Source organism: Garra rufa, chromosome 5 (genome assembly GCF_049309525.1).
Source record: "Garra rufa chromosome 5, GarRuf1.0, whole genome shotgun sequence".
NCBI lineage: Eukaryota > Metazoa > Chordata > Actinopteri > Cypriniformes > Cyprinidae > Garra > Garra rufa.
Window position 1 is genome coordinate 10,613,465 of NC_133365.1, and position 17,042 is coordinate 10,630,506.

Here is a 17,042-nt window from a genome sequence, read left to right on the forward strand (position 1 = left end):
TCCCGTCTATGAGGTCACTAACCATCCATTAAATGACTCTAACTCTAATAGACAACATGGATGTGTGTTGCAGAGCACCTAAACAAGATTAAATGTGAACATTTATAATACCAGTAAGCTCAGGCCAATCTCGGCAATATTTAGCTGGACATTGAGCTGCACAGCCTCAACCCAAATTAGCTTAATATAAAGTGCCACACTCTTTTCCGCTCTCTCATGGACGCTGGATTAGACGCAGCGCTTCAGTAGAACTTTGATCAATCTCAGGACCAATCATTGACAAACACTGCAGTCAGTTACAGCTCGAGGAGTGTGGCAGGATTGGTTTCATTCTTAAATCAAGCCTTTTCCTTCAGGCTAAAATCATGGGAAGAATTATTAGAGGTTGGGAGGATGGGTCTACTGTTGATTCAAGCTGGTACATACTCTATTCTCTGGCCAGTTTATAAAGTAGTTTATTTTTCACTTATGAATACATTTCAGGTTTTACCAATGTGCAAAATATTCTGTGATTCTGATGGAGGTGTGGGCGCAGCTGTGATATCTGCGGACCCCTCACATATCCTCTGCTCATTGTTATTTTGCCAGTTTAAACTTTGATGAACTTTTTTTTTCCTGAGTGCCACTATCTACTCCCAGAGCTGAGAATCAGAAATACAGAACACTGCCTCTGTGCCGTAAAACTCCCTCAAAAACACTGGTGATCTGGGGGCCAGCCCTCAGAGTCCCACCGTTCCGTGGGTTTGCTGGCTGTCTTTGATTCACTCTGCCACGGTCGGCTCAGGCCACCAGGGTTTCAGAGGTAACCGGCTGTGCTGACAGCTTCTCCTCAAGGCATTTGCCATCAACTTACCATCTCACCCCTCTTCTGCAACATCAAACGCACCTTCCTAAAACTCACACGCACACACACAAAACTGAAACAACAACATCAAATGTCAATACCCCTGAGTGTGCTGCTGTTATCATGGCAGAGTTTAATTTATGGAGAACAACAGCTGCATTCAGCCTTTAGTAAGCTCATAGGAAAATAGGCAAACAGTTCAAAATCACATGATAATTAAGCAATATAACATGAGCTGGAGCGCTGTTGTAGTGAATATGTGATATTGTTGTTATACAAAGGTTCAGTAACAACAGTAGTGTAAATGAGAGACAAGGCTACCTCAAAAATACATCCTACAGGAACGTCAAGCTGATAAAGTTAACTTTTGTGCATAATACAGATACATATAATGCAATATATACCGATCAAAAATTTGGAAAGATTAAGATTTTATAATGTTTTAAAAGAAGTCTCTTGTGCTCACCAAGGCTGCAATAATTCCAACAAAAAATTATATGCAGTATCAGTATCAGTAAAATGTATTTTATTCCTGTGGTGGCAAAGCTGAATTTTCAGCAGCAATTATCTTTTAGAAATCAATCTAATGCAGATTTGGAGGTCACTTATTATTATTGGTGCTCAGTTATTAATAATGCTTATTATTATTATCAGCTTAATATTTATGTAGGAATCGTGAACTATTTATTTTTTTCAGGAGTGAAAGAGGGAATAGAAAGTTTCCACAAAAATAATAATGGTTTGGTAACACTTTAAGGTTCATTAGCATTTCCTAATGAATTATTAAAATAATATGTTATGTTTGTTAACATCAGTTAATGCACTGTGAACTGCTGACAATTCAGCTTTGATCTTACTTGAATAAATTACATTTTAAAATATATTAAAACTATATATATATAAAAAACTGATATTTTAAATTGTAATATTTCACAATATTACAGTTTTTACTGTATTTTCCTTAAGTAAATGCACTTTTTTCATTAAAATCCTAATTATTCCAAACGTTTTACCAGTAGGCCTAGTAGCCTATACATGCCCATTTTATTTACACCTTTCTTCATAATTTACATGACTGTCTGTATTTCCGTTGATTCTTTCATTCTTCCTTACAGCATAAAGACTCCTCTTTTACTAAACTGACCACTCTTTTGCTCCCATTTAAAATGAGGCCGAAAAAGCACAAGGGAAAAAGCTGCGTAAACTTTGTTTTGTGTTTAAAATGTATAAAATAAGCGAGTACATCATTAATCCATCTTCCAAACTGTGTTTTGGCCTATTATGAATCACTACGGTACACTTACAATACGTTTTTATATTCGGACTATTTTAGCTGCGGAGTAGCCCAGTACCTGCGTGATTCGTCATAGACATAAATAGAGGGAAGTGGGTCCGGCTACAATGTGCTTCCGCAAGACGCATGTAGTTCTGTTTATTAACCGCTAGAGCGCCAAAAGTTACGGACTGCAGCAACAACAGAATCTACATAAACTAAATTTTCCATAATGAATGAGTGAATGATAGGATGGAGTTCATCTTCACATAGGTGAGTAAATGTTACTTTTTTATAATAGTCATTATACAGGACTCTGAGTGATTTCTGGAGCTGATTAGGCTACTACTGTAAAATAACAAGTGTCCCTGCTGAAAAAAAACAGCTAAAACCAGCCTAGGCTGGTTGGCTGGTCTAAGCTGGTTTAAACTGGAAGTGGCTGGTTTTAGCTGGTCTCCCAGGCTGGTCAGCCTGGGTTTAGCTGGTGGTTTCCCAGCCTGAAAAGCTAAGACCAGTCTGGCCAAGCTGGAAAAGTGGCCAAAACCCCTCTAAAACCAGCCTACTGACCAGCTATGACCAGCTAAAACCAGGCTGACCAGTCTAGGCTGGTTTTAGCTGTTTTTTTTCACCAGCATCATAAATGATTACTTATTAATTATAAGACTATTTTAAAATATAAGGGCAGTATCATGTTTGTACATGAGCAAAATTGTCAGTATAGGCCAGTTTTTTAAAACAAACCTGGCAAAACTTCTCTGCTTCCCTTAAAATGCAGTCTTTGTTATCTCTGCTGAAAGAAAAACAGCTAATACCAGCCTAGGCTGGTTGGCTGGTCTTAGCTGGTTTAAGCTGGAAGTAGATGGTTTTAGCTGGTCTCCGGTCAGGCTGGGAAAGTGGCCAAAACCCCTCTAAAACCAGCTTTGACCAGCTAAAACCTAGCTGGTTGACCAGCAAAACCCAGCCTAGGCTTTTTTTTTTCAGCAGGGCCCTCATGGGCCGCCACTAATAAACAACAGGTCAGTACAGAGTAACTTACCATTTTAGCTGTTATGTCTATTTTTGCTCTGCAAACAGTTCCACACAAAGCCACAGCTTCCTGGGTGAATCATTATATTAAAACTAAAAGTGTGAATAAATAATTAAATGAAAAACCCATAAGTCACGTTTCGCCCCCTACTGGCTTATGGATGTAGCCTGTGGAAAGAGGTCTCAAAGACTTATTTCAAGCCTGACTGTCTGAAACAGTGAAAAATCCCACTGTTGGACTATACCAGCACTTTCAGCACAGTCAAATTTGAGGGCCAGAACTAATCTAATATGCTAATCAAATTTTGAGGGCAAATAACAAATACCAGTCCAGACTTTAGTACATGGTGTACTATATAACATATCCCTCCATGATCCTGTGCGTGGATGGAGTGGCATGTGAAAGGCCTGCGTAAGAGAGAGTCTGAAGGACTGCTGGGGCCAGGCCCAGTCCTTCACTGCCAGACGTGAGCTTTCCTCTTAGCGGAGGGAGGGTGAGCATATGCCCTGGGGCCGCCCAAAACCTGGAACATTAAAACTTGCCATGGTGGCTCAGCTCAGCCGTGAACCCTGAGCTAGTCTGGCAGCTTGGCTGTGAGGGAGGATCTGAAGCCTGGACGACTGGGCCTGCAGTCAGAGCCAGGGCTGGACTCACTGTCTTGCACTATGAACAGGTATCATCGATTACAAACAGAATGTCCAAATCTTAAGAATTCTGGAGTGGAGCGATACAGGCTTGTACAGGGGCCACAGTACACAGCGGTGGCACCAATACATTAGAGAGACTATAGAAAACTTACTTCTTGATATTTAACTTTTTTTTTCATTAGGAATATTTCCAAAAAGAATATTCAAATTATCAGTCAAAGCCAAAAATAGGTTCATTTGTTTATGCTAATTTTCCATATTTTTATATTTACTTTTCTTTATATTTACTCTCATTGTTTAACAGTCACTCAAGACACTTAATTTTTAAAAATGCTGTAACACTTTACAATGAATAAGGTTTTATTTGTTAACTTTAATTTACTATTTTGGTTAACATGAACAATAATTATAGATTTTATTAATATTAGTTATTAAGTTCAAAACTTACTAATCAATTATTTAAAATTATTTTATTTATTTATTTAAATTTAATGTACTGTGAAAATGTAAAAATATATTGTTTACTGTTAGTTAATGCATTAATTAATGAACTGACAAATGAGTTGAATTAACAAATGAGACCTCATTGTAAAGTGTTACCAAAAGTGCTAATAATCTTCAGAAGATCTCAAAATAACCATTTCTTATCATGTGCAATATAAATGCTTGGAGCATTTTAACATTTTATTTTGAAAAATAGTAAAAAAAAAAATCGTTCTTTTTCTTTAAAATCTTACTTTGTATTTTTCTTGTTTTTAGACAAAATATCAAAAAAAAAAAAAAATCTCAAATCAAAATGCATTTACTAAATAAGCAAAATGATGTAAGATATTTAGTCTTGTTTCCTGGGTGGAAAAAAATGAATTAAGTGCATTTTGCTTAATAAAAGTGAAATTATCTGCCAGTGAGGTAAGAATTTTTTTTTTTTTTTTTAAGATTTATTTTTGCCTTTATTGTGATAGGACAGATCAGAAATGACAGGAAGCAAAGTGGGAGAGAGATAGGGGCGGGTTTAGGAAAGGTCTTCGAGTCGGGATTCGAACACAGGACACCCGAAGCGCAACAGCGCTGCATATCAGCGCACCGCCCACAAAGGCTATCAGCACCGACAAGAAAGTCATTTTTTCCCCCACTGGCAGATAATTTTAGTAAATGCTTGATCTTGATTTGAGAATTTTTAGATATTTTGACTATAAGACAAAAAGTAAGATAAGCCTTTTTTGTGGTGTATGTCTGTCATTTATCGATAGTCAGGTATAAAAATAAATATTGGCTTATCAATATTGAATAGTGTTAAAATAATCAGTGAATCCATACTTTTAATTAAAACAATTCCAGAACTTTCTGTACATGGAGAAGCAAAACTGTATCATTTATATGGACAAATCTGAAATGGCCTGAAAACCTACAAAAGTCATACCTTTTCGCCAATACAATTTTGCCATGAGTTTTGATGAGAGTGTGAGACTACACTCTTAAAAATAAGGGTGCTTTAAAAAGGTTCTTTGCAGCGGCGCCACAGAAGAACCATTTTTGGTTCCACAAAGAACCATTCAGTCAAAGGTTCTTTAAAGAACCATCTCTTTCTTACCTTTTTAGAATCTGAAGAATCTTCTTTTTGTGAAAAAGAAAGATTCTTCAGATGTTAAAAGTTCTTTATGGAACCTTTTAAACAAAAAAGGTTCTTCTATGGCATCATGAAGCACCTTTATTTTTAACAGTGTACATACTGTAATAAAAGTCACGCTTTGGATACCATAGCAATGTTTCCCTCCCCTTGAAGATGCATCAATTTCTCCTCCACTTTCCAGAAAGGCTAAATCAACGCAAAGGCTGAAAGGTCTAACCGTTGAATAAGTGCAGGGAAAGTGAGGGTGAGTAAAAGATGAGTCCCTACCACCAGTTTCTCCCCTTGCCCAAATCTTCTCTCCTCCAGCACTCGCTAACTCGCTCTTGATTGTGCTGTGGGAGTTGCAGAAGGACATCAGTGCACTTGTCTGAGGCAATGAAGCTTTTTCCCCCCCTCTTCCTCTCGCTCTCTCTGCACAGCCCTCGCTGTGTTTTTGGCAGTCACAACTGACCATCATGAGCCGTGGTGCCAATTTTAGTGAAAACTGGCACATATGGCAGCTGAAGTGCCATATGCCATAACAGAATATTTTTGGCGGTTTCCTGCATTTGTATAATCACTGGATCCGATATAAAAGTGGCTCATTATTAATTATTCCTTTTACCATTTTGTACCCCTTTAAAAGAACCATTTTATGCAAGTGCAGCTAGGAGAGTTCATATGAATAGCAGTATTTGGTCATTTACCATGAGATTAAAGGCAAACACAGGGATTCTACCTGTGAGTCTTTTTTGAGCACCTGCTTGAACATGATTATGACTAAGATTCCTTCTTTCTGCCTGTTTCCCTCTGCTCTAAACACTCATATACTAAGACCGCTGTGTTGTCTTCCTCTTTACAGGGTTTAGACTCCTTCCTTTTCCTCTTCTGCCCTCCATTGGAAAGACCATGTTAAGTCTTCAGAATGCTCAGTGCACTGCCCTATTAACTACTTTCTATCTATCTAATCTATCTATCTATCTATCTTAATTAATTTTTGCATCATTTTTGATAACCTCAATGCATAAAATGTAATTTGACTGACACTGCTGTAGAAATGAACAGTCAGGACTGAGCTTTGTAGTTTATATTGTAAAACAGTATAAATCTGTGTTCTCTTGCCAATATGACAATGCCACAGCAGATGTAAACATTAATCAAAACATTGATAAATATGAGCCTTGTTCCTTCATCAGATGATCCCTATTGTTATCGTGACATGCCGTATATGTTGTCATCCTTAATCTCCTGCAAGAAAAGCAGCACAACAGCTGAATTGCTAAATAAAAAAAATAAAAAAACAGATCCTTGTTAATTTTAATTATACTCTGACTTGCATCTGTTTGGAATACGTTCATGTTTCTCTTTCTATGCTGGTAATAAAATCACATCATTGGAGAATGGCGCACAACGTCCAGAATAGAGTTGTTCTTAATCCTTTAGAAGCTTACAGTTCAAGATGACAATCCCTCCTTTCGCCTTCTTAAACACCGGATTATTTTCTTACAATCAAATAGACTTTTAATACAAAAGATGATCTTAATCTCTTAAAATCCTTGTTAATAATCAATAAAAAAGTCTTCGTGACAAAACCCTTATTTAACATCAGGGTCATGTTGAGCTGACAACTGACATCAAAGTACGACAATTAGCCTTCGTACGAGGATGCCACAGAGAAATCTGCTCCGTGTTGTACTTTACACTGAGAAGGCAGTTTGCCCCAGTAAAGCGCTGCTATTAACAGGGGCTATATGTTTTAGGACAATAAAGGAGGAGGAGGGGAGATTAATTCTGTCCGCCGAACAGCCTCTGCCAGCCACCATGAACCTGCAGTTCATGAGCTAAGCAGATGGCTACTGATTGAGCAAGCTTTCAGAACACTGTATGGGAAAAAGAGTCCTTATCATGCTTGGCTGGACAAGTGTTGGAAGCAAGAGGAGATTTACGATTAAGACCGTGTAAATCTTTATATGTCAAAGGCCTCAGCATAAAAAAAAAAAACTATTATGTGCAGGAAAAGGGTGGGAAAAGTCTCTTAATTTGAAATGCATAATGCATAACTATGCATAATAATATTTTATCTTCAATACAAAACATATACTAAAAAACATGATTAAACCTAATGCACTGTTGATTTTTGAGTTACTATTTTCTAATTTTCCAGAAAGTAGATCTGGAAAAGATCTAAATTGAGAAAGAATGGTGTAACCAAAACATTCTGTTTTAATTTAGTCTTTCAGTTGCAAGTTTATCAAATGTATATAATCACTGTGAAATAAATATTGCATATTATCATAATGGAAGATAATAGTTGTAATAGATATGATGCAAATTATCTGTCTAGTTGATGGCCCTGAAAACCAGAGGGAAACTGTGTTTAGTGCTAATACTGATTCATTAGAAATGCATTGAGGTGATTTATAGCAAATTTGACAGATTATTGTCTTTAAAGCCTTGCCATCACATACAAAAGAAAAAAAAAATGATTGTCAATGACTATATCCAACATTGCTGAAGCAAAAACTCTTCTTGAACTACATTTCTTTTGGTTTCTATCTTTTTTCTTTTTGAAAAACTTGATGTCAGTTTAGCTTTGCACTAAAGTAACCACAATTGCCCATTTGTGCTCAGGAACCATAGCTCAAATCCTGCAGTAGGCTATAACAAATGTAATAACATACATATTTTTCTTGACACCTGACCAGATTACCTTTCCCTAAACTATTTATAACTAAACTATAACTAAAAGAATTTATCTCATTAATAATCATTAATAATTTTTATTTATATTGCAGGGAACACCAAAACGGTCTTTATATGCCATAAACACAACATTTATCTTCTGATAAGAGGCACAAGAAAGATGAACAAGCCAGCAGAAGGTAGTCTAAACCTCTCTTATCTATTATGACAGTTTATTAATTCTCTCGATCAAGGTTATGAGTTGGATGACATCCAAAAGAACTAAGTACGACCGTCTCCCTGTGAACCTACCCCCCAATAGAGAAATCGATTGATTTGTGGAGCTTATCAAATCTTCAGACTGATTAATGTTTAAAACATTTCAGCATATCGGTTCAAACACAGCGGGTCTCTAGCGTATACCGACGCAATATGTTGAAGGAAACTCTGGTGTGTGCACTTGGCTGGCTCAATACTCACTGCTGTCTCCCACAGATGTTAATACAGACATCACAATCCGGTCGTGCTGAGGTCAGGTTGAGCACGCGGGGCTCTCGTGCTTCTCTCCTCTAGAGATGGAGCGCCACAGCAGGTGCGCACATGACAAGCCTCCGCGCTCATGAGTCGTATCTCAGGGCTGCAGCAAAGCGAAAGAGCGCCCCAGATGCCGATAAGTATCAATAGAGCAGTTTGCTAATTGTCAGTTGGCAAACCAGCACTGAGAATAAAAATAATGATATGCATTATAATACAACGACGTAACTGAGAGCGGAACATGTTGCAAGTGGCGAGTTGTGCATTCAAAAGTCCAAGCGAAGACAGGAATCGTCTGTGATTTTAAGGAAGCTGTGGGACAAAGACATTCAATTAACAGTAATTCAGTGTCAGATGAAAAAACTTTGTTGCTCATTTAGTTGTTTGCATGTTTATAAAATCTACAGGTCTCAAAAGCAGTCCTGAGCAAACTAAATTATTTTCTAACCTTTTTTTAAAAAAAAGTTATTTTAACAGAAAAAGAGTGAAAAATGATACATAAAAAAATCTTTTAATTGGTATTCAAATTGAAAAAGGTACATGTTCTTAAATGTATTTTAAAAGACAGTACATATAATTTTACTGTAAAATACTATTGTATACTATAGAGAAACAAGTTATATGGTTACACACTGTTAAAATTTTGAGCCTTATAATTCATTGGAAGGGGTATTCCCAAAATTCACTGCTCGAACCATCACTTTTTTTTTTATTTACTGTTTAAAGCAATTACTGTTTAAAGTTACTGGAGTTTAAGTGGTTTGTTGCATTCTATGTCATTAGTTGATGTTTACTACTTTATTTTGGCGTCACGTGTGTTGCCCTTGTGGTGTTTGTATGGGTAATGGCTCTTTCTTTGTTATTATTGGCCACAGAAGATGTCACCATGTGACCTCGCATTGTGCCACCTGTGTTATTATCAGCACATGTAACAGAAACAAAAAGATAGCCCACATAGATTGATATAATGACATATTGTGAACTGTAATACATACAGTCATCCCGTAATGCATGTAACATCGCCCCTGTTTTTTTTACAGTAAAGGTCTGCAACCACAAGCGCCAGTTTTGAGCATAAATGTAACAGTACTGTACAGTATACATTCAAAAACAGTAAAGCATCATCTTTTGTATATTATAGCAATATTAAAATCAATTAAAACGAAATACCAAAAAATAAATGAAAGTTCTTTGTTTTAAAACATAACCGAATAATGAAATATTCTGCCAATTTGCATCTGTTTTAGTGACTGCAATGCACTTTACGTTGTTTCAACATAGAAACCCTGCATCTATAGCTGACTGTCGGCGACCGAAGAGTTAAAGGGAGGAGACGAAGCGTGGCACGCCTCATTGGGCAGATTATGTGCAGCAAACAAAAAGTGTGTATGTGGGTGCCACTCAGTCAGTGTATCGGCCCCATCTGCACGCCTCTCTGCGCTCCCGAATCATAAGACGGTCGGCAACACTGTCACTTTCAACAGACGGGGAAATGTACTGACTGCGCGGACTTCCTCGGAGACGCTGAACACATACTTGTAGATATATTGACGACAATTGTGACATTCTGTGGATTATTTTATCCAAGTACCATGGTGAGTAATGACAATTTCGCAATAAAAACAGCCGGAGGCTAGTAACACACGGGGCTGTATGCAGCGCCCAAACAGCATCCTCGCAACCGTGTAGAAAGCTCGCAGATGGTAGACGAGAGTCGTTGAATCAGGGGAAACTGGCTGCACATCCTAAAGTCATAAAGTTGGAATAACAACTAGACCGTAGAGGAAAAAAGGCGCAATAAATTTTAGGCTGAAACAGGGGGTCAGTGGGTTCGTCTCCTCTATTTTAGAAATGCGCATTTATTCATGGGTCTATTATAGCATTTAGTTGAAATGCATATTCATTGGGTTCTTTGTGTGATTCTCAGGAGTGTGACTGCGACCTCACAGCTACAAAAGGAGAGGATTGTGAAAAGAGGGGCAAAATTCACACTAAGGCTTTTTGTGGATGAAGGGAACTTTACGCGTTTGTGTCTTGATAATACAATCGAGAGCCGGACGTGTCCGTTTGAAATAGCCTAGCGTCTTTATCATAAATAAATTGTCATTTAAAGCTTTGCAGAGATATTTCATATTTTCACAATTTAGCCTGTTTTTGTATTAGGCGCGTCAGTGTCTTATACTTTATTTAAGCGATAAATACGAAGTAGCCTAAAATAATCATTAAAAAGGTCTTCTTTATAACCGCAGTATGTTGTAAAACTGTAAACGAATTTGTAAATTTAATGTTATTAATAAACGTGTTTGAAAAATAGTTGCAAATTCGAACTGGGTTTTACCTTCAAGCTTTACAACTATTTGTAGTAATAATTTCTCTCCAGTCTTGTTTGTTAGATTGAAATATTTTTCATATAATTTTTCTTTTTGACCTAATCAAAAAGCTGAGAAATCATATAAAATCCAAGCAACATGCCGCACTGTTAGTGTTTTTTTTTTTTTTAACTATAATAAAACTATTAAAAACAGACATGGAGTATCGCCTATAAAAATGTTTTGAAATGAAACCTTCTTGCGTTTACCAAGTTGCACGAGTAAACTGCAATTCACGCGTAACAAAATAGCTACGAGAGATTCAGCTCATTTGTTAATGTGCATTAGGGGTTTGCAGAAGAAAAATAATTAACTCCGCGTGCTGCCTTAATTAAAGTCTCAGAAGGAAAGTGGTGGATTATGGTAATAAGGAGACATACGTTCCTTCTTGTAGAATGGAGCTAAAGGTTAGCTGACGTGAAATCAGTGACTTTGACAGTGCTATTGAATCAATTCGATATGGTCCCCGATTGTAAAATAGACCGAGCGGTCTCATAAGGCCAGATTTTCATCCTTGTCAAAGCCATGTAAAATATTTCCGACAAGTGGAAGAAAAATCTGAAAAAGCGCATTGAGAGTTACTAATGTAACACGCTTTTACAATCGAATTAATGCACTGTAAGAAATTACCTTCTTTTTGAATACCTTTTTACAGAATTAATACTAGAGATTATAGCTAGTTTAAATAACATACAATGTAGTTTCAAATAGCAATACTATAAAACGTCCAACAATATATCATTTAGCAATCGAATAGAAATAGCTTTTTTCAATCAAGGCAAGGGCCTAAATAAGACTTATTTTTAAATGGTTTGTGAAGGAGAATTAACTGCAAATTATAACTAGGGAAATATTATAAATATTAACATACCTGTTATAATTGAGAAATAGTGATTTATGCGCGGTTTTGTTTATTCACATTAACTCACTCACTTTTTTGTCTTCCAGCAAATGATGGAGGAATCCAGTTCGCAGAGACTGGGCTGGGATGGCGACGCGAAAGTGATGCAGCAGTGTTTAACGGATATATTTACCAGCGTCTACACCACCTGTGACATTCCGGAAAATGCCATTTTTGGCCCATGTGTTCTGAGTCACACTTCACTGTATGACAGCATCGCATTTATCGCTCTCAAGTCCACAGACAAACGAACGGCGCCTTACATCTTCAGGGTATGGTCACGCTTTATTTCATTTCCAACAAGTCGAGTGTTTGAAATGTTTTTATTTTAGACGTATAGGCCTAGTTTGCTAACTCGCTTTTACAAAAACTGTCCATTTTTATTCTTTGAAATGAATTACTGATATTTAGTTGCTGACGCTTCTTAGTTTTCAGATAAATGTTTGAAGTAGACCGCCGATGTCCTGACCGCTTTACTTGTTCTGGATGCAGGTGGACACTTCAGCTGCCAACAGTTCCTCAGAAGGCCTGATGTGGCTGAGGCTGGTTCAGTCAGCGAGAGACAGAGATGAACAGAACCTAGAGGCCTATGTGAAGAACGGCCAGCTTTTCTACAGGTCACTGAGGAGAATAGAGAAAGATGAAGAGCTGCTGGTGTGGTATGGCAAGGATCTGATCGAGCTGCTGCTCCTGAGCTCAGGCAGAAATCAAATCAAAAGTAAAGGTACACTTTGAAGATCAACATGTGATCAAATATTTGAGAGCAATTTCAATTTATTTTTTAATAAACATTTCTGTTTTGAGGTGTTCATTTAGTATTTATTATGCATCATTTTGTACCTGTTAAACATTTTTTTCTAAAATGTCTCTTTTCTTTTTCTCTTCCCCCCACCAACTATGTGTTGCAGGAACGTCGCCCTTTTTGTGCCCAGACTGTAGCCAGCGTTTCCAGTTCGAATTTCCCTTTTTGGCTCATCTAAGATTCCGCTGCACTAAGAGACTACAAAGCATGGCCAGCCCAGAGGAGGAGGCCACTGATGCCAGTGACCAGGCTAGTCTTCCTCCTGCCAGGTCCAGTCCCAAACTGGGCCGATCGGATGGCTTCTCCAATCCACACGAAGGAAAGCCATCCACAGACTTCCACAATCTAGCCAGGGATTTGGAGAATAACAGAACCAGTCCGCCGAGCGACAAAGAGGCCGAGATCCTGAGCGAGAACTCTGGAAAGCGCAAGTTCTCTGACATGGAGGACAGCAGGAACAGTGGATTATCTCAGCCTCCCAAGTCCAAAGAGGAGCTGGCCAACTCGGCGCAGCAGTACCGTGGCGCGTACGGTCTGGACGAGGGCAGGCGGGCTTTCTCGCCCTCTGTTTCGGAGTCGACGGAAACCAAGAGGAGCGCCTTCACGGAGGTCAAGAAGTCGTCTCAGAGCTTGAAGCACAGCGGTAAGAACTCCAGCTCCAACTCGGAGAACAAGGAGGCTGGCCGGCCCAGCAGCAACCCGGCTGACAAGCACCTCAACATCAGACAGGTTCTCAGCGAGACTCAGCCCCCGCAGTCCCGAATGGAGACCTCGTCAATTGGCAGCGCTTTCACTTCGGTGCCCCAGCAGGGTGGTGGAGGCTCGGAAAGAAAGAGTGCCTTTAGCCAGCCGTCTCGCACCTTCTCGCAGCTATCACCTCTCGTCATGGCACCTAAGCTTCTCCCGGCAGTAGACTGCCATCCTGCGGTGGGCGACACCGTCTCTTCCAATAGACTCTACCAGGCGGACCACCTTGCCGCGAAGCTCCAAGGCTCAGAACTGGGCAGCAACTGCCCCGTGCCGGGCGGCATTGCAAAACAGAACCCTTTCCTATACACCACAGCCTTCTGGCCCAAGACCTCAGGCCCCATCCAGCTGCAAATGCCCTCTGCGCTCACTCTCCTGCCTCCTTCGTTTACTTCCCTTTGTCTGCCCGCCCAGAACTGGTGTGCCAAATGCAACGCCTCCTTCCGCATGACCTCTGACCTGGTCTACCACATGCGCTCGCACCACAAAAAGGAGTACGCCATGGAACCTCTTGTTAAAAGAAGGAGAGAAGAAAAGTTAAAGTGTCCGATCTGTAACGAGTCTTTCAGGGAGCGGCACCACCTTTCCCGACACATGACCTCTCACAACTGAATTTTTGAGGATTTATTTGTTTTTTCCTTTCTTTCCATGCTCCTTTCTTTTTTCTTGCGTCAAAGGGGAATAAGGTTAATCTGGAGGAGTAATGCCAACACGTTTGATCTCATTTTCAAAAGACATTACTGTTTAAATGGTTTGATTTCTTCAGATGTCATGTTTTGTGTATGAAGAGGCATTTTGACTTAAAAACCTAAAATCTATTTATTATATGAAGCACTTGTTATTTGAAAAAAGGGGTCAATAATAATGTAAGTGTACCTTGAATTTTGTACATATTAATGTATAATGTATATAAATCGATTAAGATGCAGATCACTTCATTGAGAGTTATTCAATGACATGTTATGTCTATATGCATAAGGATATTGAACATTGGGAACATGATGTTGAAGTGTATTTAAGAGTGCATGTAAATTATAGTTATTGGTATAAGATGCAGTCTATTCAAAACTATGTAAATACTTGTTTTGTTTGAATACAAAGTGTAATATTTTGTGTCTGTGACAAATAGATTCAGTGTTTCTTCCTTTTGCTGAAATTTACTATTTGATAGTTTATCTAATCATGTTGAATGCTTTGACAATAAAATAGCTTTATTTTCACCTGATTGTCTGATTATGTCTGACTATAAAATGATAGGAATTATACGTTAAATGTGTTTAATACGAAAAACATCGCAAATATGTAATCTGACCCTCTTAATAGAGGATTGCACAGCGATGTCTAGTACTGTATTTACAGTTGTAGGTAGTTTCCTTTCAAACAAGAGCCATAATTCATACAAAAACTTCGTGTATACCCACGTCTCATGTACTACAGTCTCAACACCCATCTTAAAAGCGATATTTGTCTAATATGTTTATATTACTCTAAAATATACAATTCATCGACCATCGACTGTAATACGTGCACTAAGGAATTAGAACAAAATTTATAATTTTTGTGGGAAAATGCACACAAACACGTCACGCGCACACACACAATCACAAAACAAGATCATCAAAAAGACATTTGCCAATAAATAAATAAGAAACACTGCGAGTAGCCCACTATAAGGTAGCCTAAATTAAAGTCAGTATTTACTAGAGTTTATTATAATAAAAGCAGCAACAACAGTAATCATGTTTATAATAATAATAATAATAATAATAATTATTATTATTATTATTATTATTATTATTATTATTATTATTAATAATAATAATAAAAACAAGTAACATGTACACAACCATGCATTCTACTCAAGGGAAAATCAAGCATTGAATTCAAATCTGAAATTGCGAAACGCCTCCAAGAAACACGATCTCCGCTGTGGTAAAGGTTATTTTAATCCTTAGACAATAAAAATAGCAAACTAATTAAATAAATAAATAAACGAAAGACTGCTGCTAGCCTATATTAAACGCGCGCGCTCTTCATTTTCAGACGACTTGCTGTATCACAATAACATACATTAAAATTCTATTTGTTTTATTATAATCCTGCAAAGTGCGTGCTTTAGAAAAATAAGATTAAAGCTAATACTACTTGACTTCATTATTGGCTGCTATGAAAAGGTAAACAGACTGTAATCTTAATAAACTACTTAAAATGGACTCGGTTTAACAAACAATGAAACAACAGCTTTTAATGTTGCGGAAAGGTTAACTGTAAATGTACACTGGCCTAATGTATAAAAGGAAAAAAAAACACAAACGCCTTCTCATAATTAAAATGATGTAATCTCGATTTAGACATTTGTTGCATATTTATTATTTGAGCAACAACTATAATAGTAAAACATAAGGATTACAACCTTAGCATTGACAGTATATACCTATCACAATAAACTGATTTACGATTATTGTTTTCCTTATTAGACAATAAAACGCCATATGAATGTTTTCTTAGCTTTATATTATGTTTACATGTATTTTTCAAACAGAAATTAATATCAGAACTTACATTGTGGCGCACGAAACCAAGGAGCCGAGAGGGAGCTACAAGCTGTTAAAATAGCTCAACAGTGACACCAAGCTTTTATAATGAAAAATTCAACCAAATCAAGATTTTTTAAAACCAATTGTGATTGTGTGTTATTGCAGAGCCTTAGACTGCCACCTTATGGTCGACAGAGAAGTCAACAAATCTAAAATTCATCCAGCTCCAAATCATTTAGTTGTTTTTAAATTTGAAATAATCAAACGTAGAATAACTAAAAAATATAATTTAGTTGAATTTTTGTTTGTTATTTTAATTATGGACACTTTTCATTTTATGTATACTTCTGAGTAAAAAATAAACACTATTTGAAGGCACTGAACTTCAGTGTGACGTCAATTTAATAAGTGGGCTTAAAATGTTTATCCTTATACCCAATCATAAAAAGCGATGAAAGAATTCAGTCGAGAATATGAGGTAATGGGCTGGGGGATGATGATAGTCACTTATACTTACTGAAGATATTTATTGCCTGACCCATGTTTTGTGACTGGAGTCATCCGTCCCTTCATAAGCTCCAGTTACATTTGTCACGGTATCACTCAGCACCTCTCGGACAGGCTCAGTTTATACCCCTCTCAGATGTGGCCAATGTGGTCACCCTTGGCTAACCTAACTGGCCCGCTTCTCATACTTTACGTGTGATTGTGTCCTATGGTGAACTGCTTTTCCATGCATCTGTCTCTTCCCTTCATCTTCCTGTTGTTCTGTAAAATCTTGGCAATGGGGCCCTCGCATCAAAATAGATCTGTGCGAAACACACCGATCTCAAACAGTATATACCAGTGAGGTATTTTTAGATGATTCACACTAACGATGCAGTGACATCCGAGATCATGACGAGAAGCATGAGAAAGCCAAATGCATGATTTATAACTGCCGATTTACAGTTTGCATTTCTCTGGGGAACATAACAGATAGACTAACCTGTGTAGTTTTGCCAATCATAGTTTTGCCAGTCACCATGAAATCAAAATGAACAATTCTTGCTTTTTTATGGAATATTGCA

General features: G+C 37.7%; 1 protein-coding gene across 1 annotated transcript; it reads left to right on the forward strand.

Moving 5' to 3' along the window:
• Positions 1-10,036: 10,036 nt before the first annotated feature.
• On the forward strand, positions 10,037-14,655 carry prdm8b (PR domain containing 8b). The gene is made up of 4 exons (XM_073840887.1): positions 10,037-10,211; positions 11,934-12,158; positions 12,379-12,610; positions 12,795-14,655. The coding sequence occupies exons 1-4, from the start codon at positions 10,209-10,211 to the stop codon at positions 14,045-14,047; spliced, it is 1,713 nt and encodes a 570-aa protein (XP_073696988.1). The 5' UTR covers positions 10,037-10,208; the 3' UTR covers positions 14,048-14,655.
• Positions 14,656-17,042: the final 2,387 nt, after the last annotated feature.

Coding starts and splice junctions, on each gene's coding strand:
- prdm8b (XM_073840887.1), top strand. Junction 12,159..12,378: donor CGGCGCCTTACATCTTCAGG/GTATGGTCACGC, acceptor TTCTGGATGCAG/GTGGACACTTCAGCTGCCAA. Junction 12,611..12,794: donor AAATCAAATCAAAAGTAAAG/GTACACTTTGAA, acceptor TATGTGTTGCAG/GAACGTCGCCCTTTTTGTGC.